Consider the following 24,053-nt stretch of genomic DNA (forward strand, 5'->3'; position numbering starts at 1 on the left):
ATGACATCACCGCTGTGCTCTGCTTTACGGCCGGCCGGCGCTGACACAGTCAGTGCGGGAAGGTGACGGCGGGGGACGTGACAGACACCGGAATGTGAGTATGTGAGTATGTTGTGTTTTTTTTTTTTACATTTACAAAGGTAACCAGGGTAAACATCGGGTTACTAAGCGCAGCCCTGCGCTTAGTAACCCGATATTTACCCTGGTTACCAGTGAACACATCGCTGGATAGGCGTCACACACGCCGATTCAGCGATGACAGCGGGTGATCAGCGACCAAAAAAAAAAGGTCCTGTTCATTCCCAGCGACCAACGATCTCCCAGCAGGGGCCTGATCATTGGTCACTGTCATGCTTAACGATTTCATTAACGATATCGTTGCTAAGTCACAAAAAGCAACGATATCGTTAACGAAATCGTTATGTGTGAAGGTACCTTTAGCTGTGAGTGGATGGGCACCACAATACCCCTTTCATAAGATGTCCAGGGGGGACTCCTGAAAAAACGTTGCACTGAATGCAAGGCCTGCCCTGCTACCAATTCATATGCACCCCAACAAGCCTTTGAACCCACATACTGGATGGGCCCCTGAAAATCCACTTCACAATATGTATTTTGTACTCCCGTACTCCTTTGTTTCACACATTGGCAGCAAGGCGAGCCCTGCTGCATAGTCACTCATATGCACCCCATTACGCCTTGGAACCCACATAATGGATGGGCCCATGAAAATTCACCTGTATTTGTTAATGGTATGATGGTTCCCTCTTTGCAGATTTACCGGAGAATTTGGCAATTTTATTTGCCATGCTTTTAAAACTAAAGGTTCAGATACAGCTTTAAAGAAGGCTAATACTTGCAATACAACGCAATTTTATTGCAAAGTACAAAATTAAAGGAATTGTATGATTGAATAGTATGATTGCGTACACTTTTGTATACGTTAACATACAAAAGTTAAGTACATCTAAGGATTAAATACATATAATGATTAAATATATATATATATATATATATATATATATATATATATATATATATATATATATATATAAATATATATATATATACAGGGGGGCAAAAAAGTATTTAGTCAGTCAGCAATAGTGCAAGTTCCACCACTTAAAAAGATGAGTGGCGTCTGTAATTTACATCATAGGTAGACCTCAACTATGGGAGACAAACTGAGAAAAAAAATCCAGAAAATCACATTGTCTGGTTTTTTATCATTTTTTTTCATATTATGGTGGAAAATAAGTATTTGGTCAGAAACAAACAATCAAGATTTCTGGCTCTCACAGACCTGTAACTTCTTCTTTAAGAGTCTCCTCTTTCCTCCACTCATTACCTGTAGTAATGGCACCTGTTTAAACTTGTTATCAGTATAAAAAGACACCTGTGCACACCCTCAAACAGTCTGACTCCAAACTCCACTATGGTGAAGACCAAAGAGCTGTCAAAGGACACCAGAAACAAAATTGTAGCCCTGCACCAGGCTGGGAAGACTGAATCTGCAATAGCCAACCAGCTTGGAGTGAAGAAATCAACAGTGGGAGCAATAATTAGAAAATGGAAGACATACAAGACCACTGATAATCTCCCTCGATCTGGGGCTCCACGCAAAATCCCACCCCGTGGGGTCAGAATGATCACAAGAACGGTGAGCAAAAATCCCAGAACCACGCGGGGGGACCTAGTGAATGAACTCCAGAGAGCTGGGACCAATGTAACAAGGCCTACCATAAGTAACACACTACGCCACCATGGACTCAGATCCTGCAGTGCCAGACGTGTCCCACTGCTTAAGCCAGTACATGTCCGGACCCGTCTGAAGTTTGCTAGAGAGCATTTGGATGATCCAGAGGAGTTTTGGGAGAATGTCCTATGGTCTGATGAAACCAAACTGGAACTGTTTGGTAGAAACACAACTTGTCGTGTTTGGAGGAAAAAGAATACTGAGTTGCATCCATCAAACACCATACCTACTGTAAAGCATGGTGGTGGAAACATCATGCTTTGGGGCTGTTTCTCTGCAAAGGGGCCAGGACGACTGATCCAGGTACATGAAAGAATGAATGGGACCATGTATCGTGAGATTTTGAGTGCAAACCTCCTTCCATCAGCAAGGGCAATGAAAATGAAACGTGGCTGGGTCTTTCAACATGACAATGATCCAAAGCACACCGCCAGGGCAACGAAGGAGTGGCTTCGTAAGAAGCATTTCAAGGTCCTGGAGTGGCCTAGCCAGTCTCCAGATCTCAACCCTATAGAAAACCTTTGGAGGGAGTTGAAAGTCCGTGTTGCCAAGCGAAAAGCCAAAAACATCACTGCTCTAGAGGAGATCTGCATGGAGGAATGGGCCAACATACCAACAACAGTGTGTGGCAACCTTGTGAAGACTTACAGAAAACGTTTGACCTCTGTCATTGCCAACAAAGGATATATTACAAAGTATTGAGATGAAATTTTGTTTCTGACCAAATACTTATTTTCCACCATAATATGAAAAAAAAATGATAAAAAAACAGACAATGTGATTTTCTGGATTTTTTTTTCTCAGTTTGTCTCCCATAGTTGAGGTCTACCTATGATGTAAATTACAGATGCCTCTCATCTTTTTAAGTGGTGGAACTTGCACTATTGCTGACTGACTAAATACTTTTTTGCCCCACTGTATATATGTATATATATATATATATATATATATATATATATATATATATTAACTGCATACAGTATACTTACATCATCACCAAGAGGCATTTAAACATCATCCGTCTGGAATATCAGAGAAGCAACACCAAGACAGAGGACCCCTGGGAGATTACCTACACTGCATGGGCGTTCCCCTATTATGCAGGTATGAGCACACTGTACATGTACAGGTACCCCGGTTTTTGCATCTGTCTTAGTCATGTTTTTCTGGTCTTATATAGTGATTTACACTATGTAGTAACTCTAGTTTCACCCAGACCTTCAAGTGGCCAACTTTCAAGGTTGGATAAAACTGAGATATCATGGAGTCATCAGACGATGAGCCATAAAGCCCTAGAATATAAAAGCCACAAGGATTTAGATCAAACCACCACAGGCAGAGTTTCAGTAAACCATAATGTTTTACAATGACAAACAGCAAACATATAGAAGCTTAGAACTGTTTGTGAAGTGAATAAACAAACATTTCTCAAGATTGTGTCACTATGAGCATTGTCTGTCACATCTGTAAATGTTTTACAAGAAATGCAGCCATGTAATTGTCTGAATGCATTCGGTATACAGTATTTTAATCTGGATTCCAAATCGCCATTTGTATATTCGCCATTTGTACATTTGATGCAGCCCAAGTTATGGCTCTCAAGGAGAGAAACTAATATAGTGGACAAAGAAATATTTGTAATGAATTACTGAGCCAAACTAACAGCATTGCTTTATCAAATTTATATGAAGTGTATTGTGCCCAATGTGAGCAACCAGGCAACACAAAAAGGAGCTTTTTAAGTGAGCTCTTTAAGGTACACAAATGTTATGAAGTCTTTGCCAACAAGGATGTGGTTTCATCAATGGGGGGTACCATTTTTAAAAATATACTATTGCCATCACAGCCCACCTTGCCCAAAATTCTGTGGCCTATAACCGTACAGAACACGTTCACCCAGGTCATGTAGTCGTAGATAAGAGACATTGCAGGAAACAGAGTTAAGAAAGAGCCCAATGTAGGGGTGAGGGTCTCTGAGACTTGTAATGGAGTGCATGGCCTGACAAGCATTTGTTCATGGGGGGTAAATTATTAAAAAATATTTCATGGAGATCATAGACACCCTTGCCAAAAAATTGATTGTCTGTAGCTGCACGGAACACGTGAACCATGGTGATCTAGTGGTGGAAAATGATGAGAGGTGGAGGAAGGCCTCATTAAAACCTAGGCCCAATTTAAAGGAGCGTGTCTCCTACACTTGTAATGTGTAGGGGATACATTTATTAAAAACATACTATGGGCATCATAGACACCCTTGAAAAAGCCTAGTGATCTAGTGATGGAGAATGAGGAGACAGAAAGCTAAATCATAATGAAATAAAACAAATAAATAAAAAATGTGAATCCACCGATGAAAGTAAATAACAAAAGGGAGGGGTGAACACAGGTTCATAGATTTGAAGCCTTGATGTGTCCAACAAGATATGTTTGTCCCTAGCAACAGCTCAGAGACAGGGCTATAAATAAAAATATAATAAAAAAGTCTTTGAATAATCTTCTATAGTAGAGGTTTACAGGAATGTCCAGAGATTGGGAAAATGGAAACTACAGTATATACTCGAGTATAAGCTGAGATTTTCAGCCCATTTTTTTGGGCTGAAAGTCCCCCTCTCGGCTTATACTCGAGTCATACCCGGGGGTCGGCAGGGGAGGGGGAGCGGGGGCTCTCTAATTATACTTACCTACTCCAGACGCGGTCCCTGCTTCTTCCAGCGCTGCAGATTCTTCCTGTACTGAGCGGTCACATGGTACCGCTCATTACAGAAATGAATATGCGGCTCCACCTCCTATAGAGGTGGAGCCGCATATTCATTACTGCAATGAGCGGTAACTGTGACCACTCAATACAGGAAGATGCAGCGCTGGAAGAAGAAGGGACTGCAGGGACCGCGCCAGGAGCAGGTAAGTAAACGGGGAGGGGAGCGCTGCGCGATATTTACCGCTCCTCATTCCGGTGCGGCTCCGTCTCCAGCGTCCTCTGGCTGTGACGCTCAGGTCAGAGGGCGCGGTGACGTGGTCAGTGCGTGCCGTCTGCTGAGCGTCATTGCTGGAGACGGAGCCGCACGAGGAGCAGGTAAATATTGAAAGCGCCAGCGTCCTGAGCGAAGAGACGTGAGTATGTGATTTTTTTTTTATTGCAGCAGCAGCATTATATATTGCACAGCTTTATATGGAGCATCTATGGGGCCATAATGAACGGTGCAGAGCATTATATATGGCACAGCTTTATATGGAGCAGCTATGGGGCCATAATGAACGGTGCAGAGCATTATATGTGGCACAGCTTTATATGGAGCATCTTATGGGGCAATAATGAACTGTATGGAGCATTATATGTGGCACAGCTTTATATGGAGCATCTATGGGGCAATAATGAACGATATGGAGCATTATATGTGGCACAGCTTTATATGGAGCATCTATGGGGCAATAATGAACGGTATGGAGCATCTATTTTTATTTTTGAAATTCACCGGTAGCTGCTGCATTTCCTACCATAGGATTATACTCGAGTCAATAAGTTTTCCCATTTTTTTGTGGAAAAATTAGGGGGGTCGGCTTATACTCGGGTCGGCTTATACTCGAGTATATACGGTATAAGAATAAATGGGAATAATAGACTTACATCTCTTTTTTATGACACTTCCCCCTGTGGGAGTAACATTTGTTTTGGTTTCCAATTAGTTACGGACATCATATTTACACCCTTGCAAAAAAAAAAAAAAAATTGTGACTTTGGCATCACGGAATCCATTCACTCTGGTGCTCTACTGGTTGTGGATGATGAAGATGAGGATAAGGAGGAGGATAACAGCAAACAGACCAAATCTGGAAGTGTATACCCATGTGGGGTTATGAAGAGGTTCATGAGAATACACCTCCCCAAAACAGAGAATGTATTTGAGGTTATGTATTTGAGGCACAGAGGAATCTCGGAGGACGTTTGTACGATCTGCAAGGTACTCCCTCAGCATCTTCCCAATCATTGCACTTCTTGTGACAGCACTGGTGATGAGCGAATCTACTTGTTGCTCGAGACTTCCCGAGCACGCACTGGTGTCCTCCGAGTATTTTTTAGTGCTCGGAGATTTAGTTTTCATCGCCTCAGCTGAATGATTTACAGCTTTTAGCCAGCATAAGTACATGTGGTGGTTGCCTGGTTGCTAGGGAATCCCCACAAGTAATCAAGCTGGCTAGTAGCTGTAAATCATTCAGCTGCAGCGAAAAAAACTAAATCTCAGAGCACTAAAAAATACTCGGAGGACACCCGAGCGTGCTCGGGAAATCTCGAGTAACGAGTATATTCACTCATCACTAGACAGCGCCCCTTGCCTCTGTGCCGGCACGATGGGAGGGTCTGAGAAAACTCCCAGAACTTTGCCATTGTTTCCCTGCCTTAGCTGGATTTTACTTCTTTCTCTCTCGCTTGGACTCCTTGGTTGTACAACAAACTGACGTCTGCTGCCAGCGATCTCACATGGGAATTTTCTAAGTAATTCCGCTACAAGGGCCCTCTGGTACTAAGATTAACAACCACTGACATATTGGAAACACTAACAAGAATGATGATCCTGTCACCAGGATCTAAATGAGAGCGCGAACCGCTACTCCAAAATATGAGATACACCTACAGAAGAAACAGGAGTCTAAACTCTCAATAAGGTAAACCCAGTAAAAAAGTTGAGCTCAAATACCAGTAACGTCATATCAAAAAAAGTTTTATTTGTACAAAAAGCTCTGGTACTGCAACATTTTAGAACACCTCTCTGCCTCTGGCAGAAGAGATTGAAAGTTCTCTTTGTAGCGTGGGTCTATAAGTGTCACAAGTGTCACCCAAAATGTTTATAATGCGAAGGTCACGTGAAACGCAGTGCAACATAAAGTCAGCCATGCGTGCCAGACTGCTAACAGGCAAGGTTTCCGTGTCCTCAACAACAGGATGACTGACCATGCTGTCCTCCTCATCGCTGTCCTTAGGCCATCCACAACTGAAGTTGTGTTTATAGTACCGTCTATAGAGCATGAAAGTAGCTCCTGTTCCTCCTCCTCCTCCTCGTCTACCAATCCACGTTGGGAAGACATGAGACTGGGCTGAGTGTAATCCCCCTGCATGGTTCCTTGCTCCATGTCCTCGTGCTCTGCCTGCAATGCATCCTCTTTAATTGTGAGCAGAGAGGATTTCCGAATGCTGAGAAGCGGGATGGTGACGCTAATTATGGTGTCATCGCCGCTCACATCTTGGTGCAGTCCTCAAAGTTTTGGAGGATGATACATATATCTGACATCCATGTCCACCCCTAAGGTCTTAAGTGTGGAGTCTGAACTGAATACTGACGGCCTTGTTGATGTTGGTAGTCAACAACTGCCCTTTTCTGCTCACAAATCCTTTCCAACATATGCAGCGTAGTGTTCCTGTGCGTGGGGACATCACACACCAGTCGGTGAGCTGGTACGTGTGTGAGCTCACCTTGCCTCAGAGCTGCCACCAGGTTACGGCCATTGTCACACGCGACCTTGCCTGGCTGTAGGTTCAGCGGTGTCATCCAAATATCTGACTGCTCTTTCAGTGCTGTCCACAACTCTTCTGCATTGTGCGGTTTGTCACCTGTGCAGATTAGCTTCAGCACAGCCTGTTGCCGCTTGGCTGAGGCAGTGCTGCAGTGCTTCCAGCTTCTGACTAATGTGTTGATATCAGAGATGGAAGATGAAGAGGAGGAGGCGGTGCAGGAGCTGTAGACTGTGGGGGCAACCCTGATTGAGGTAGGGCCAGCAATCCTCGGCGTGGGGATGATGTCTTCCATCCCAAGGTCCGACTGGGTCCTGGCTTCCACTATGTTAACCCAGTGTGCCATCAGTGAGATGTACCGTCCCTGCCCACAAGCACTTGTCCACGTGTCCGTGGTTAGGTGGACTTTCCCTGTAACAACATTGTTGAGAGCATGGGTAATGTTGTGAAACACATGCTGGTGAAATGCCGATAAAGCACACCGGGAGAAATAGTGGTGACTGGGTACCAAGTACCTTGAGATGGCCGCCGCCATCAGGTTGCGGAAAGCTTGCGTCTCAACGAGCCTAAATATCGTAGTTACTTACCGATAACGGTATTTCTCTGATCCCATGACGGCACTAACGAGAGGGATCCGCCCTCAGGGACAGGAAACCCACAGGTTAAAAAGGCGGGACCTCTCCTCCACCTCAGTTTGGTTTACAGAGCCTTGCAGGGAATTTCTGCTGTAACTTAATTGGTTATTTTTACACAACAAAATATAACTATATAACTTATATAAGCTCCTTTATATATATATATATATATATATATATATATATATATATATATATATACATATTTTTTATTTTTATTTTTTTATGCACACCTCGTGACTTAAATTATTAGTAGTGTGGACACCCATACGTGAAGGGAGGGAATATACAGGTGCCGTCATGGGATCAGAGAAATACCGTTATCGGTAAGTAACTACGATATTCTCTTACCCCATGACGGCACTAACGAGAGAATTTCAAAGAATGAAAGTTTAGGGTGCGACTACTGCCTGAAGAACTCTCCTACCAAAAGTTAAGTCTGAGGGAGAAGATAGATTAAGCTGATAGTGCTTGAAGAATGTAGAGGGGGAAGACCAAGTGGCTGCTCTACATATTTGATCTATTGATGCTCCACCACGTTCAGCCCAAGAGGTTGCCACCGACCTGGTTGAATGAGCCTTAATTGTGTCCGGAGTTTGTTCTCCGGAAGAGGTATATGACATCTTGATGGCATCTCTTACCCACCTTGCCAACGTGGCTTTCGATGCCTTGTGACCCTTATTTGGTCCCTGAAAGCAGACAAACAGAGCCCTTCCTTTCCTACACTCCCTTGTGGCTGATAGATAGTGTGTTAGACATCTCTTTACATCTAGTGTGTGTAGAGCCTCCTCTTTTTTGTTTTTTGGATTGGGGCAAAAAGATGGTAACGCTATCTCTTGAGATCTGTGGCTTACCCTCCTAATGTGAGGAAGATACCGGTTGTGGCTTTGAGGATGCCTCCTCCACTTGAACCACCGTCTCCCTCCTGGATCCACCAGAGCCTCTGCTGCGCTGGGATCCTGAGCTGCTGCGCTGCGTAGGTTTCGGTGACGAATGGCGCTCCTTCGGATTCTTTGTCACAGGGGCCTGTGAAATTTCTTCCACCGACTGCTCTATTCCACTCATGGTGGTGTCTTTTGAGCAGCGGTATGCCCCTTCTCTTCCTGCTATATACTAACAGTGCGGCGCAAGGCGACTTCCGGATTACCCAGAGGTCCCCTGTGCCGCCCCGGAAGTGACCCCCGCGCAGTAAGTCGCGCCAGCCTCGTGCGCGCTCCATTAGCCGCCGGCTTCACAGAAGGGACGGAGGGATCACCGCAGCCGCCGCTGCCCATACCAGAGCCTCCTGTTGGTGACCGGCGTCACCCCCTTCTCTGAGCTCCGTCAGACCGGCGGTTTCCCAGGTAACCGCCGCTACCTATTACCGGCTGATTTGTAGGAAAAGAGAAGAAGCAGACTTGTTCCTCTTCACTGCTTCTTCTCCACACATACCAATAGGGCCCGCCGACCCCGGAATGTGTCCTCAGGGAGGATATCCACCCGGAACCGCGGCAGGGCCCCCCGCTGCCTGAATTCGGTCCGATGGTCCCTGGAATCCCGCGACGAACGGTGAGCTGTGGGTTCCCCGTCAGGGACAGGAAACCGAACTGAGGTGGAGGAGAGGTCCCGCCTTTTTAACCTGTGGGTTTCCTGTCCCTGAGGGCGGATCCCTCTCGTTAGTGCCGTCATGGGGTAAGAGAAAGGCAACAATTCTACCGCAAGCAGAAAAGAAATGTTAGAATTTAGGACTGTGGCCTGTGGGGCGTTGGCTGGGTATTTCCGCTTGTGTTCGAAAGACTGGGCTATAGACAACTGAAGGATGTGCTGGGACAAGGACGTGGATGGGCTTGATGATGGTGCTGCTTGACTGTGGGCAACAGGTGCAGGGCTAGAGGCATATTCACATGCACGGTGGACTGGGGATTTGCTTCTACACAAAACAGTGGCAGAAGCAGTGGTATCACCTGTAGAAAGTGGTCATGGAGCCTGGGGTTCGGCCCACAAAGTTGGGTGCTTTGCTGCCATGTGTCTGATCATGCTGGTGGTGATCAGGCTGGTTGTTTTGCTACCCCTGCTGATGCGGGCATTGCAGGTGCTGCAAATGGCCTGTTTGGGGTAATCGGCAGAGTCTTTAAAAAAATAACCAAACTCGGGAAGATCTAACAGTTGGAATGGCAACTTCCCTCATGCTGGTGTTACTGGGAACAGATGCACGCCTTCTGTCTGTGGCCACCACACTGCTTCTTCCTGCCTGTTGGGGGGGATATGCCTCCTTCCCCATGTGTGCTGCTGCCCTTGCTCTGCATGTCCTCCTGCCAGGTTGGGTCAGTAACATAGTCATCCACCACCTTGTCTTCCATATCCCCACCCTGCTCCTCCTCCTGACTTTCTCCCAATTGTGTCTCATCATCGTCCACCTCTTCTGACACTTTCCCACCATCGCCTTCGTGTGACCGGGGCTGGTCAAAGCTTTGGGCATCTCTACATGCAATCTCATCTGTCCCCACTTCAATTTGACCGTCTGAGAGTCCGGAATCTTGAAATGGAAAACTGAACAGCTCTTCAGAGTGTCCAAGTGTGGGATCAGTTGTCTCAGGGCACTCAGCATGGTGGGAGGAAGGAGGATCGGGGTGAGGAATATCCGGGCCACACGCACGGCTACTCAAACTTGACCGTGTGGAAGACATGGTGGTGGTTGTGGCTAAGTGACTGGAAGCATTATCCGCTATCCAACCAACAACCGTTTCCCACTGCTCTGGCTTCAATAGTGGTGTGCTGCAGTCCCCTAGAAACTGGGACGGGAAGGTCGAGTGAGAAGATGTGGGTCTTTGTTGTGGCCCACTTTCACTTTGGCCACGGCTTCGTCCTCTGCATGCACCATCATCATCGCGTCCACTTCCCCTTATTTCCCTTGCCTTGCCCATTTTAAATGGACTACTGCACTATTTCAAAAGCTCAACACAAATGTATTCATTTGGGGCGAAATAATATCTGATCAGTATGTCTGCAAATCTACGATTTTTCAGACAAACACCAGACCTCAGCCTGACATAACAGACTGTATTACATTTTTTGTGGGCTTTTTGAGAATTTTTTAATGCAAAATCGTGCTGTATATAAGTAGAGTAACAGACAGCCAAAACAGTGGAAAAACAGCCTAAAATGCCCAAACTTGGAGCATTCAGATATATGAGGCCTTTTTTTTTGATAAATTAAAAAAAAAAAAAAAAAAAAAGAGTGGCACAAGGCTACCACACAGAACTATGCTGCTGCAGAAATTTGATTTTTCAAAAAAAAACAAAAAAAAAAACCAGGACTCAGTCTGACTTTACAGACTGTATTAATGAGTCTTTTGCTTTTTGGTGAATGCAACCAAAAAAATTTTGATTGACCAAGGCTAGCACACAGAACTATGCTACGTATGCCTGAAAAACTATGATTTTTAAAGAGGCCAAAAACAGATACACCAGGACTCAGCCTTACATAACAGACTGTATTAAGTTTTTTTGGCTTTTGGATGAATAAAACAAAACAAAACAAAACAAAAAAAACAGTGGCACAAGGCTAGCACACACAACTATGCTACGTATGCCTGAAAAACTATGATTTTTAAAGAGGCCTCAGTCTGACAGAACACACTGTATATATTTTTTTTTTCTTTTGGGGGGGGGGGGGGTGAATTTTTGAAAAAAAAAAGAAGAATGAAAACTGCAACTAGGTATATAGTAAATAAGCACCAGCAGCAGTCAGTTATGGAGCTTTGGGAGGGATGCAGTGGGAGCAATGGACGCCCTTACAATGCTTGCAGGCCTTGCACTGATGTGGATATACCATGCCCTGCCTACCTAGCGCTGCAATATCGCGACCCACGAATTAGCCCTAAAAAGGACTGTTGGTTTCTCAGGAGTTGTGGATTTAACAGTTGCAGACCTACACTAATTATAAAAACCACGATTCTGACCCTATCTTGGCAGCAGCTCTCCCTACTCTCGCTCAATCCGGAGCTGAATGTGGTGAGCAGGGCGGCGTCAGGTCTCTTATACTCGGGATGATGCTGTACGGCCAAGCCAATCATTGCACGACCACAACAAAGATGGATACAGCGTTTCATGGCCTGGCAGACAATCCCTGCACCGTGATTGGGTCAAGTCTGCCAAACATGCTGGGTAGAGACACCAGTTACCGCCGAATAATCCCGGAAATTCTCGGTGCTCGACGAGTAGAACGAGTACAGTGATGCTCGGGCGAGTAACGAGTAGTGGCGAGCATGTTCGCTCATCATTATTTGTAACCTGTAGTTATCCTGCAGCTACAGAATAAAAGGCAGGGCGTGAAGGGACAAGTCCCCATTACACAAAGACTGTTTGGGAATGCTGGAACTTATGGTTCTACAGCAGCTTCAGAATCAGACAAACAAGACATGCTGGAATGTGTACAGGGGCAGACACATACTGCAGAGGCCCCCTTTTAGTGATCAGGACATGGTCCCTCTCAGCACCTCCCCCTCTGTTTATATCCTCATGTCAGCAGCAGGGCCCAGGCAGCAGCAGAGGGAATCACAGTGTGAGGCTCCGTGTGATGCTCCTTCCTTCACCGCAGCATCAACACTAACAGGTGAGGACAGGGCCCCTCTCAACATAATCTTGTGTAGTCTTCAGCCGAGTGGGCCCGGCCTCTCCTGTTAGCGCTGAAGCAGCCGGACTAGTAGTTCCACACCAAGCACCACACAACTGACCTGGACACAACAATCTGCTCCATCCTCCCCCGCAGCTGCTCCAGCACTCAGGCAGGAACTGAACTTGGCGCCACAGTGAGGAGGGCTCGGGGCCGGCAGTGTGACGTGTTTCCTCTTCTGGCTCCCTGTGCAGTACGCGTGACAGCACGGGATCAGAGAGCTGTGGGTGGCTATATATATATATTTTTTTTTAAAAAAAACCTTGCTCAGGTGCCGCCCCCCCGCATCCTCCCACCCTAGGCATGTGCCCTCAAGTGCCTAGTGGCAAATACGGCCCTGATTGTCATACTCAATTTATTCTTTACTAATTCTGTTTCTTTCTGGTTCACTTTTCCTTGCTCATTTTTGTAGTGTGTTCCTTTCACATATATTCCTTCTTCCTCTTTCTTCAGTCTCCCAGGGAACTGCGCAAGCGCTATACTATTATTTTCCTCACGAAATGCGTTCCAATGCAGGCCGCCTGCGCTGCACCCCGCACATGCGCATTCATAGCAGAGACGTTTGCTCTGTCTTTAATCAGTTCATTTCGGGCGCTACCCTCACCATGCCACGTGGTGTCCAACACCAGCGTGCGATTGACTAATCATCCCTAAGGTATTTATAACTGTTTGGCTACAATAACCGTACTTCCCATGACGAAGCCGTATGGGTTACGGCGATTCACGTGGGGTCATTCTTGGGGTTTCTCACTCTCTTCCCCAACAGTTGGACACTTCAGCTCTGTCATTGCCGCCATCACTGTCAGTGCTTGTTCTGTTACTCAAGCCCTCCGGCCATACATTTCATCTGGCTCCTACCTATTCATCATGGGTCACGATCGCTAGCCTTTTGGGTTCATGTTCACACACAGTCTTGTGACCACAGCCCACATGAGTCGCTTTTGTTCTTGGCCCCCTTGTTACCCCCATTATTGAGGGTGGTTTTCATGCACGATTTGCCCACATTCAGTGGCCATACCTGGAATCAATCTTGTTTTAGGGCTATTTGAGGCTGTCCAACTTCCATACCCCGAATCATCCATTTTTTGGGGTGCATTAGACACACATTGCATAATTATTATGGGCTAATTGGCCCTGCAGGCATTTGTTATATTGTTTGTATCTAGTGTGTATTTTCTCATTGTTGGGGGTTCATGAGTGGTTTTCCTCACGTTTTTACTTGTGAATTTGTATTTAGTGGTTACTACTCACCAGGGTAGTCAAATGTAGGAATCTTCTCTTTACTCCGCTCATCACCCCTCACATATATCTCTGTAGTATTAATATGGGTCAGATCTTCACCCTGAAACGAATATTGTAAAAGTCACAGACAGATGGAGAAGTCACATCTATGATCAGCTCTAATCCCGACATCTCCTCCGGTCTCATTACACAAGTATAAAACATATAATACTGGTGGATAAAACAATACTGAGCACAAGATCTTCACAGCCGTCTACACATCATAGGGGAGATCTCATGACACCTTCTCTCCATCTACCTGATGATCCTGAGGAACATTGGGATCTTCTTGTTTACAATCCTGTGAAAGAAGAGGATGGGGACATCTCTCTGGTGTTGTCCTCTTATTGGATAGACCTGGAGGAAACACATACAGGGACTGAATTCATTCTTTATATACAGATAATTATAGGCCGCGTGTATTTAGTCCTGTCTATTACCTGATGATATGAGGGGTTTGGAAACCTCCATCATGATGTTCTTGTAAAAATCTTTGTGTCTTTCTAGATACTCCCACTCCTCCATGGAGAAATAGACAGCGACATCCTGACACCTTATAGGAACCTGACACATACAATGATACCATCAACCCCCAATCCCTTCATAGCGTTACTGTATAATGTCCCAGCATTTCCAGCAGTGTCACCTCTCCAGTCAGCAGCTCAATCATCTTGTAGGTGAGTTCTAGGATCTTCTGGTCATTGATGTCCTCATGTATCAGGGGGTGAGGTGGAGGTCCCGTGATTAGGCTCAGGGGTCTTCCCCATCTCTCAGACACAGGATCCTGACAGCGCTCACTAGAGGTCTTCTTCACTACTGTATAATCCTGGTTATGGAGAGACACATTAATAAATCTCACTACAGACATTTCCAGAGTCCTCACCTCTCCAGTTCTGTCCATCTGTTATTCCCATAGATAAGAATGATGTAATGTGACGTCATCAGAATCTCTCACCTCTCCAGTAAGCCGGAACAGGATCTGTGTTGTGAGATTTAATAGCCTCTCCACCATTTTGTACTTGTCCATATCCATGCTTTACGGGTGAATCAGAAAAGCTCTCTAAATAATAATAATAATAATTGTATTTATATAGCGCTAACATATTCCGCAGCGCTTTTAAATTATAGAGGGGACTTGTACAGACAATAGACATTGCAGCATGACAAAAATCACAGTTCAAAACAGATACCAGGAGGAATGAGGGCCCTGCTCGCAAGCTTACAATCTATAGGAAAAGGGGAGACACGAGAGGTGGATGGTAACAATTGCTTTAGTTATTCGGACCAGCCATAGTGTAAGGCTCAGGTGTTCATGTAAAGCTGCATGAACCAGTTAACAGCCTAAGTATGTAGCAGTACAGACACAGAGGGCTATTAACTGCATAAAGTGTATGAGAACATGATGCGAGGAACCTGATTATGGGCTTTTTTTTATGGGCCACACAGGGATAGTTAGGTTAATGCATTGAGGCGGTAGGCCAGTCTGAACAAATGTGTGTTTAGGGCACACTTAAAACTGTGGGGATTGGGGATTAATCGTATTAACCTGGGTAGTGCATTCCAAAGAATTGGCGCAGCATGGGAAAAGTCTTGTGGATGGGAATGGGAGGTTTTGATTATTGAGGATGCTAACCTCAGGTCTAAGGCCGGCGTCACACTTGCGAGTTTTACGGACGTAAGAGCACAGAAACTACATCCGTAAAACTCGCAAAACATACGGCACAATCATTCTCTATGCCCCTGCTCCTATCTGCCGTATTAAACTGATCAGTATTATACGGCTTTCTACGGCCGTAGAAAATCGCAGCATGTCACCGTATTGCGCAAATTAAACGTCAATGAAAGTCTATGGAAGCCCCAAAAATACAGATTACACAGAGACCAGCAGTGTGACTTGCGAGGAATACGCAGCGCTGTTAGAGAGAAAAGCCGGCAATTCAGTGCGGTGTACAGTAAAATCACACTGACAGCTTACAGTAGAATAGGTAGAATAAATGTGTACACATAGAATGGGTATATATATATGTATATATATATATGTCAGTGAGACACATATATGTATATATATTATTATTTCATCCAGCGCGATATAGCAGAAAGCCGGTAATTCAACTACCAGCTTTTGCTATCTCCTTCCTAAACCCGACATGATATGAGACATGATTACATACAGTAAACCATCTCATATCACCATTTGTTTTGCATATTCCACATTACTAATGCTAGTAGTGTGTATATGCAAAATTTGGCCGTTCTAGCTAGTAAATTAAAGGGTTAAATGGCGGAAAAAATTGGCGTGGGCTCCCGCACAATTTTCTCCGCCAGAGTAGTAAAGCCAGTGACTGAGGGCAGATATTAATAGCCTGGAGAGGGTCCATGGTTATTGGCCCCCCCCCCTGGCTAAAAACATCTGCCCCCAGCCACCCCAGAAAAGGCACATCTGTAAGATGCGCCTATTCTGGCACTTGGCCACTCTCTTCCCATTCCCGTGTAGCGGTGGGATATGGGGTAATGAAGGGTTAATGCCACCTTGCTATTGTAAGGTGACATTAAGCCTAATTAATAATGGAGAGGTGTCAATTATGACACCTATCCATTATTAATCCAATACTAGTAAAGGGTTAAAAAAAACACACACACATTATTAAAAATTAATTTAATGAAAAAATCACAAAGGTTGTTGTATTAATTTATTCTACTCTCAATCCACTCACTGAAGACCCTCGATCTGTAAATTAAAAATAATAATAAATAATAAATAAATAATAATAAACCAACAATATACATACCTTCCGAGGATCTGTCACGTCCAACGATGTAAATCCATCTGAAGGGGTTAAAATATTTTGCAGCCACGAGCTCCGCTAATGCAGCTGCTCATGTCTGCAAAACCCCGGGGAATGAAGGTAAAGTAGGTCAATGACCTATATTTACCTTCATTTGCGGTGAGGCGCCCTCTGCTGGCTGTTCCTAGATCGTGGGAACTTTCCTAGAAAGCTCCCTGGCTCGAGTTCATAAGAGGGCGCCCTCTGCTGGTTGTCCTCATATGAACTCGAGCCAGGGTAAGAGGGAGGCCAATTATTAGAGAGTAAAGGTATGTGCACACGTTGCAGATTTTGCTGTGGATCTGCAGCAGTTTTCCATAAGTTTACAGTACCATGTAAACCTATGGAAAACAGAAACCGCTGTGCCCATGCTGCGGAAAAAAACGCGCGGAAACGCTGCGGCTTACATTCAGGAGAATGTCAATTCTTTGTGCAGATTCCGCAGCGGTTTACATCTGCTCTTCTATAGGAATCCGCAGGTGTAAAACCGCAGGTGGAAACCACACAAAATCTGCATAAAAGCAGCGGTAATTCCGCAGTAAATCCGCAGGTAAAACGCAGTGCCTTTTACCTGCGGAAAAAATCCGCAGACCTCTAGAATACGTGTGCACATACCCTTACAATGGTCCAGACGAGAATGAATAAGTGAAGCAGTAAGAGTTTTCGCAGAGTCGAAAGTAAGAAAAGGGTGAATTCTAGAAATGTTTTTGAGATGCAGATAAGAAGAGCGAGCCAGTGATCAATGATCAGTGATAAATATAGAAGATCTACACTGAGAGGATGCAAAATCGTAGGAACCTGAATGTTAACATGAGCCGATATAACATGATGAAGAATCCCATATAATAATACACTTACTGGAGATAATAAGAGAAATATATAAGATGTTATATTTATGAATGAACAGCCAGACTTAAATCCAGCTACATTCACTAAAAAGATCTGTCCCCAGAATGTCTCCATAACATGTACAGCTCATCCAGGAGATTGCAGCCCCTTATACATCTATAGCACCGGCCCCGGATCCACATTTCCAGGCTTGGAAAACTGATCCAGGAATGGGGGAAGGGAGGATTTATATACTAGGAGATTGGTGGTAAAATACTGTGGGGGCAAACTTGTAGTATCTTACTATGCGGGGGGGACGATGGTACTGGGGGAACATTATATTGTGTGTGGGGCCAGAATGGGGCCCTGTACTATGAGAACAATCCGTTTCCTCACTTCCATAGTTGGGTCGTATGTATCTATTACAGGAAACAGAACAAAAACGTTATGATTCTTATAAAGTGGCAACAAAACACCAAAAGAGTCTCTGAAAGGGTTTGTAGATTGTGAGCCTTCGCGGGCAGGGTCCTCTCTCCTCCTGTACCTGTTGTGACTTGTATTGTTCAAGATTATTGTACCTGTTTTTATTATGTATACCCCTCCTCAAATGTAAAGCGCCATGGAATAAATGGCGCTATAACAATAACTAATAATATTAAAGGGGTTAATGTCCCCCACACTCAGTAATGGGGAATCTCCATCACCTACCTCCACCATATATATGGCTGCTCTGTGCGCACAGGACCTGTGATGAGGTCACAGGAGGGGAGGAGTCAGTTGTCACATGATCAGGGGCCTCTGCTATCTGGAGCGAAGACGCTACATGGAAACTTCTCCTCAGTCAGTGACATTCCCGCCATTATTCCCCCTCACTACTGGCACAATTACCCCGCGCCGCCTCTTCTGCCCAGTGTTATGTGTGGACTGTAATGTGTGATTTCTCTGGAGACAGATAGACCCCACACATGAGGGAATTATCACCAGTTACCGGACGTCTACTATATGGCGGCATATGATTGTGCGATCGACGTCACACCAGGAGCTAAAATGCCGAAATCTCATTTGTTTAACCTCTTAGGCTGGTTTTACAGTAGCGTTTTGCTGAGCTGCAGACTTCCTCAGTGAAGCCCCGCCCACATCTGCACTTCCGCTGCTCAGCTCCGCCTACATCCGCATGCGGCCTGCGTACCTATCTTTAACATTAGGTACGCAGGTGGTGCGGCTGTATCCGGATGCCTCCGTATGTGTCGTTTTAACGGTGCAGAGAAAAAAATAAATTCCAACCAGCTGCGTTTGACGTGGGTCGCCGCATCCTCAAAACGACGCATGTGGAGGCATCCGCATACATCCGCACGACCTGCTTACCTAATGTTAAAGATAGGTACGCAGGCTGCATGCAGACATAGGCGGAGCTGAGCGGCGGAGGTGCGGCCGTGGGTGGGGCTTCACGGAGGAAGTCCGCAGCTCAGCAAAACGCTAGTGTGAAACTAGCCTTACAGGGAGAGCGGCCTTCACAGACTATATTCAGAATCTGGCTAAGGCTGGAGTCACACATAACGTATAAAAAAATCGGGCCATTTTTCACGCCCGAGAATCGCATCAATGTTCCCTGAACAGTGATCCGTATGTCATCCGTGTGCAATCCGAGGATGCGATTTTTTTGCATCTAAGCGTCTGTGTGACATCCGTATGGCGAAATTTTCTTGCCAGCTTGCAAAATGGACACATGATGGATCCCGGCCCAGAAAATCATGAATAAATAATGTGGAAGCCTATTTATTGGCTCCACAAGTTCCATCCTGCAAGCGAAAAAAATTGCGTGGTCTCCCGGGCAATTTTCTTCGCCAGAGAGGGAAGGCTGACAGACGGGATCGATATTTTTAGCCTGGGAAGGAGTTAATACCGATGGATCTTCACAAGCTATGAATATCTGCCCACAGCTGTATATTTAGCCTTTACTGGCTATTCTAATAGAGGAACCCCCCAAAAAAATGATGTGGGGGTCCCCCTATAATTTACAGCCAGAAAGGCTACTCAGACAGCTGTGGGCTGATATTCATAGCCTAGGAAGGGGCCATGGATATTGACCCCCCCGGCGTAAAATACCAGCACCCAGCAGCCCCAGAAAAGGCGCATCTATAAGATGCGCCAATTCTAGCACTTGGCCTCTCTCTTCCCATTGCCCTGTAGTGGTGGCATATGTGGTAATAATGGGTTAATGTCACCTTGTTAATAATGGAGAGGTGTCAATAAGACACCTATCCATTATTAATCCACTAGAATGATATGGTTAAAAAAATACGCACACATTAAGAATAAAGTCTTTTAAGGAAATAATTAAACACAGAGGTTTTCCATCTTTATTACTCTTTATCCAAGCGAAGACTTCGTTCTCCTGTAAAAAATCCAAAATAAAAAACCAACAATACCCCATACCTGTCTGCCGTACAGTCAAGTTCCATGCTGCAATCCATCTCAAGGGGTTAAATAGTTTACAACCAGGAGTGGTGCTAATGCTACCGGCCCGGCTGTAAACCACTGTGTAATGAATGAAAAGCTGCCTGACCGGACATGAACTATGTAGTGTGGGAAAGTTTCTGAACTTTTCCCATGCTGCGGAGTTCACCCCAGGTCAGGCATGGCCGCTGCGCAGCCTCTCTTCCACGTACAGCTACAGGTTGGTTCACATGCTACTATTGTTATTATTTATGCAGCCTTTCTATTGTATGGGATTTCCCCCTTATATATTTATTTATACGCTGCACTCTGCACCTTGCTATATATGAACCTCCCTCTGTATTTAGCCCGTTGTTATTTAGCTTTGTTCTCATGAGAGATTCACTCCGTTAAAAGGTTTTTTTTTTTTTGTTTTTTCATATATTTATGGGTCATCATTGTTTTCTTATATGGTTGGTAGTCTCTTTACCATTTCCATGTGTGTTACATATTATACTGTTTATATTCACTGCCTTTAAAAACCTTATATGACAGGAGTAGCTTACATTCTTTCTGCTTATATATATTACCGATGTGGCTACTTGTACGTGGCACTAATGTGTTGCCTTCCCTTTTCTTTTGCATCGTTTATTATTATTCTCATTATTGTTGTTCTATAATAATTTTTTAATACATTTTTCAATAAATTAGTTATTTTTAGCTCTGGTGTCCATTTCTTTTTTGGTTTCTGTATATGTATTATGGTGGAGCATATGTGGTATTTGCCCTAAATAGTTGGTTTACGGACATGAACTATGTAGCGTGGGAAAGTTTCTGAACTTTTCCCATGCTGCGGAGTTCACCTCAGGTCAGGCATGGCCGCTGCGCAGCCTCAGTGACTAGGGTTGAGCGACTTTTCCTTTTTTCAGGTCGAGTCGGGTTTCACGAAACCCGACTTTCTCAAAAGTCGGGTCGAGTGAAATCGGCCGATCCAATTGAAAAGTCGGGGATCGGCCGAAACTCGAAACCCAATGCGTGTAGCAGGATAAAATGCTCTCCTACGTACGGACTGTAATTACCCATCTAGATCCATTGACAACTCCAACACCTGCATCTACTCAAGCGGCGACTAGCTCGGCCGTGACCGCACAGCCTGCCAGCTATTGCCTTGTTCAACTTGAACCACTGTGCTGCGGAGCAAGGAGAACCTGGAGGGGCTCCATTAGGTGCCTCAGAAAATCTGACCTCAGACACATGGTGGCTGACGATACCGTGATCTGAGGAAGGACCAAGTAAGTTGACCAGTTGCTACCCCAGGACTGACCCTGGGAAGACGGCAGCTGACCACCCAGAGATGGGTAGCTGGGACGGCCCAAAAGAAGGCATGGTACATGCATGCAGGCACTGAAGGAACACGGGAACCACAGACTGGACCGGCTGACATTGAGATGAGCGCTGGCATGGCTGATACACAGGAAAGTATACAGGGACACGAGCACTGGGACTTAAGAACTAACAAGTGTTTTAAGAAACAAACTTACAATGTCGTACAGGCACCTCCATGCTGGAGGGGGTGCCTTATATAGTAAGTGTCCTCCAGCAATTTGCTGGGGATACTTTAGGAGGCCATGCTCTGCTCCTTTAAGAGAGGGGAAGTGTGCACACGCCCTAAGCACAGTGCCCAGGGAATGCGTGTGGTGCACTCACCCCAGGCAATTGTAGACCTGGAAGTAGGAAACAGCGCAACACAGGCAGCTGTAGACCTGGAAAGAGGAAACAGAATCATGGGAGCTGCGGAGGTGAGTACGGTGGCGTGTCTGCCTCTTGCCCCTCTCCTCCAGCAGATTCGCCAGCGTACTCAATGCCATGGCTCCTGTCCTGCTCTGTTTCCTTCCAGGTCTGCAGCTGCCCCTGTATCGTTTGATGCACAAAAAAACCTTTTCCTTTTTATTAAAGATGTTCTTTCCGATGGGCATCCCTATTTACTCATTTTATTTATTAAAGTATTGTAATGATGGATTATACATATTTAGTGTTTCTTAATATCCTTAACGCTTCCATTATATATGATGATTTATTCAATAAAACCAGTCCTCCACCTTCACCTTCAGCATTGCATATGACACTTTCCTATGGCCATTCCTAGGTTCTCCGTGTCCTGTGCTGCTGAATCCATAATCAGAATTGCGGCTATTTTTTCACTGCATGACTTACATGAGTCTATCACTGGTATAATTGTTCCATCTAAATCATCACATTCTTCAATGTGCACAAGAGTTAGCTACATAATCCTCAAATTCAGAGCAGTAGATGTGTAAAAAGAAAAGTAAACCCAGAGGTACAAGGAAGGGAAAGTGCAGGAATAGACCAATCAGTAGTCAATCCAGTGCGAGTGGCCGAGCGCAGACCTGGAGCGTCTTGGCTCTTTAGCGAGGGTCACTGTAGATGTTATGGCTTATGTAAATATAAACATGAATGCTCGGTTTGTGGCAGACAACACCCAGCGGATTGCTGTAACAAGTCAGGAAAAGCAACCACTATTCCAGTGGGGACACCTGAAGGGAAAAAGCCCAGAGAGCCTGGTCACTATGTCCCCATGGCTAGACCAGTACCCCAATAAAGAGGGAACCACCCATTTATGTTTTATTTTTTTCACACCGTTTTATTATTCCAGTGATCATTCCCTCCTAAATATGTTTACATCAGCCACTGAGAACGAAACCATCATTAGAAAAAAAATTTTTAAATTAATTATTGTTGGGCAGGATAGTAGGTCCTTTTCTTTCTCCTCCTTTCCCTAACATGAGAGTTTTCCCATTGGGTATTGTTTCCAAAAAAAGAGCAAGATACATTTTTCAACACCTTTTTCACCCCAAGGGTGCATAATTGAAAAATGGTATCTCCGAGGAAGATGCATCACTTTCTTTTGTCTTTTTTAACAGGGCAGTTGCTTTAATCTGCGAGTAGCACAAGGAGCAATTCTAGCGAAGTCTGAAATTGAATCAGCCATTTTGCCTTCTTCCGGTACATCCCGACTGCTACCATCTGTTGGGTGCTATTTACGGATCTGAGTGTTATGTGCCCAGGTGGCCTACAACACGATATGACAAAAGTCTTTGCTCTTTGTAAGAACCTCACTTTTTGTAATTATTTCCCTTAGTAGAAGTGGTAGAATTTTGGGGTTCTGAGTTAAAGGGACACTGTCACCTGAATTTGGAGGGAACAATCTTCAGCCATGGAGGCGGGGTTTTGGGGTTTTTGATTCACCCTTTCCTTACCCGCTGGCTGCATGCTGGCTGCAATATTGGATTGAAGTTCATTCTCGTCCTGCATAGTACATGCCTGCACAGGGCAAGATTGCCTTGTGCAGGCATGTACTACGGAGGACAGATAATGAACTTCAATCCAATATTGCAGCCAGCATGCAGCCAGCGGGTAAGGAAAGGGTGAATCAAAAACCCCAAAACCCCACCTCCATGGCTGAAGATTGTTCCCTCCAAATTCAGGTGACAGTGTCCCTTTAAAGAACAAAAAAGTGTGCTTCTAGAACGATTTTTTTTTTACTTCTTTAGAGTAAAGTTATTACAACTGTAAAATGGTAATCAGCAGGTTTAGCCGATAGTTTATTAGGGTATGTAGAAGACCTGACAAATGACAAACACGGTAAAAATGCATTAGGACATTTATTGTTTATTGCACATATACTGACAACATAAGATGAGTCAGAGGAACCCTCCTACAAAACATAAGAACAAAGTCATTACTACAGGACTGTATGAGAAAGGGTTTTATTCTATAAGAAACGCTGGGGCCACAAATGAGAGAATTCGGACCCTGTGGCAGGATACTCCGGACCCCTGTTTGTTAGGACCAAACAGGGTCTTTGTCCCTGGAGCTTCTCGGTATAATGAGACTCTGATCTTGGTCATATAGAGGGATAGAGGGTTGGAGTAAAATAGAAACTGCGTGAATATGAGACCTTGTCTGATCTCTATGTACTATGTAAGGCTAGTTTCCCACTAGCGTTCAGCAGGGCTGCGGACTTCCTCTGTGAAGCCCCACCCACTGCCGTGCCTCTTCCTTCAGCTCCGCCTATGGCTGCATGCATCCTGTGTACCCTATCTTTAACATTG

General features: G+C 44.9%; 1 protein-coding gene across 1 annotated transcript in view; it reads right to left on the reverse strand.

Moving 5' to 3' along the window:
- The window catches only part of LOC138666520 (zinc finger protein 850-like), a 122,708-nt gene extending 104,488 nt beyond the window's left edge, over nt 1-18,220 (reverse strand). Inside the window, exons 1-6 of the mRNA XM_069754736.1 lie at nt 18,193-18,220; nt 14,787-14,891; nt 14,478-14,657; nt 14,272-14,395; nt 14,091-14,188; nt 13,802-13,892 (exon numbers count right to left, since the gene is read on the reverse strand). Of these exons, the coding sequence (XP_069610837.1) occupies nt 13,802-13,892; nt 14,091-14,188; nt 14,272-14,395; nt 14,478-14,657; nt 14,787-14,864 (571 nt within the window). The 5' untranslated portion in view covers nt 14,865-14,891; nt 18,193-18,220. The remainder of the gene's footprint in view (nt 1-13,801; nt 13,893-14,090; nt 14,189-14,271; nt 14,396-14,477; nt 14,658-14,786; nt 14,892-18,192) is intronic.
- Nucleotides 18,221-24,053: the final 5,833 nt, after the last annotated feature.

Source organism: Ranitomeya imitator, chromosome 2 (genome assembly GCF_032444005.1).
Source record: "Ranitomeya imitator isolate aRanImi1 chromosome 2, aRanImi1.pri, whole genome shotgun sequence".
In the NCBI taxonomy this organism is placed as follows: domain Eukaryota; kingdom Metazoa; phylum Chordata; class Amphibia; order Anura; family Dendrobatidae; genus Ranitomeya; species Ranitomeya imitator.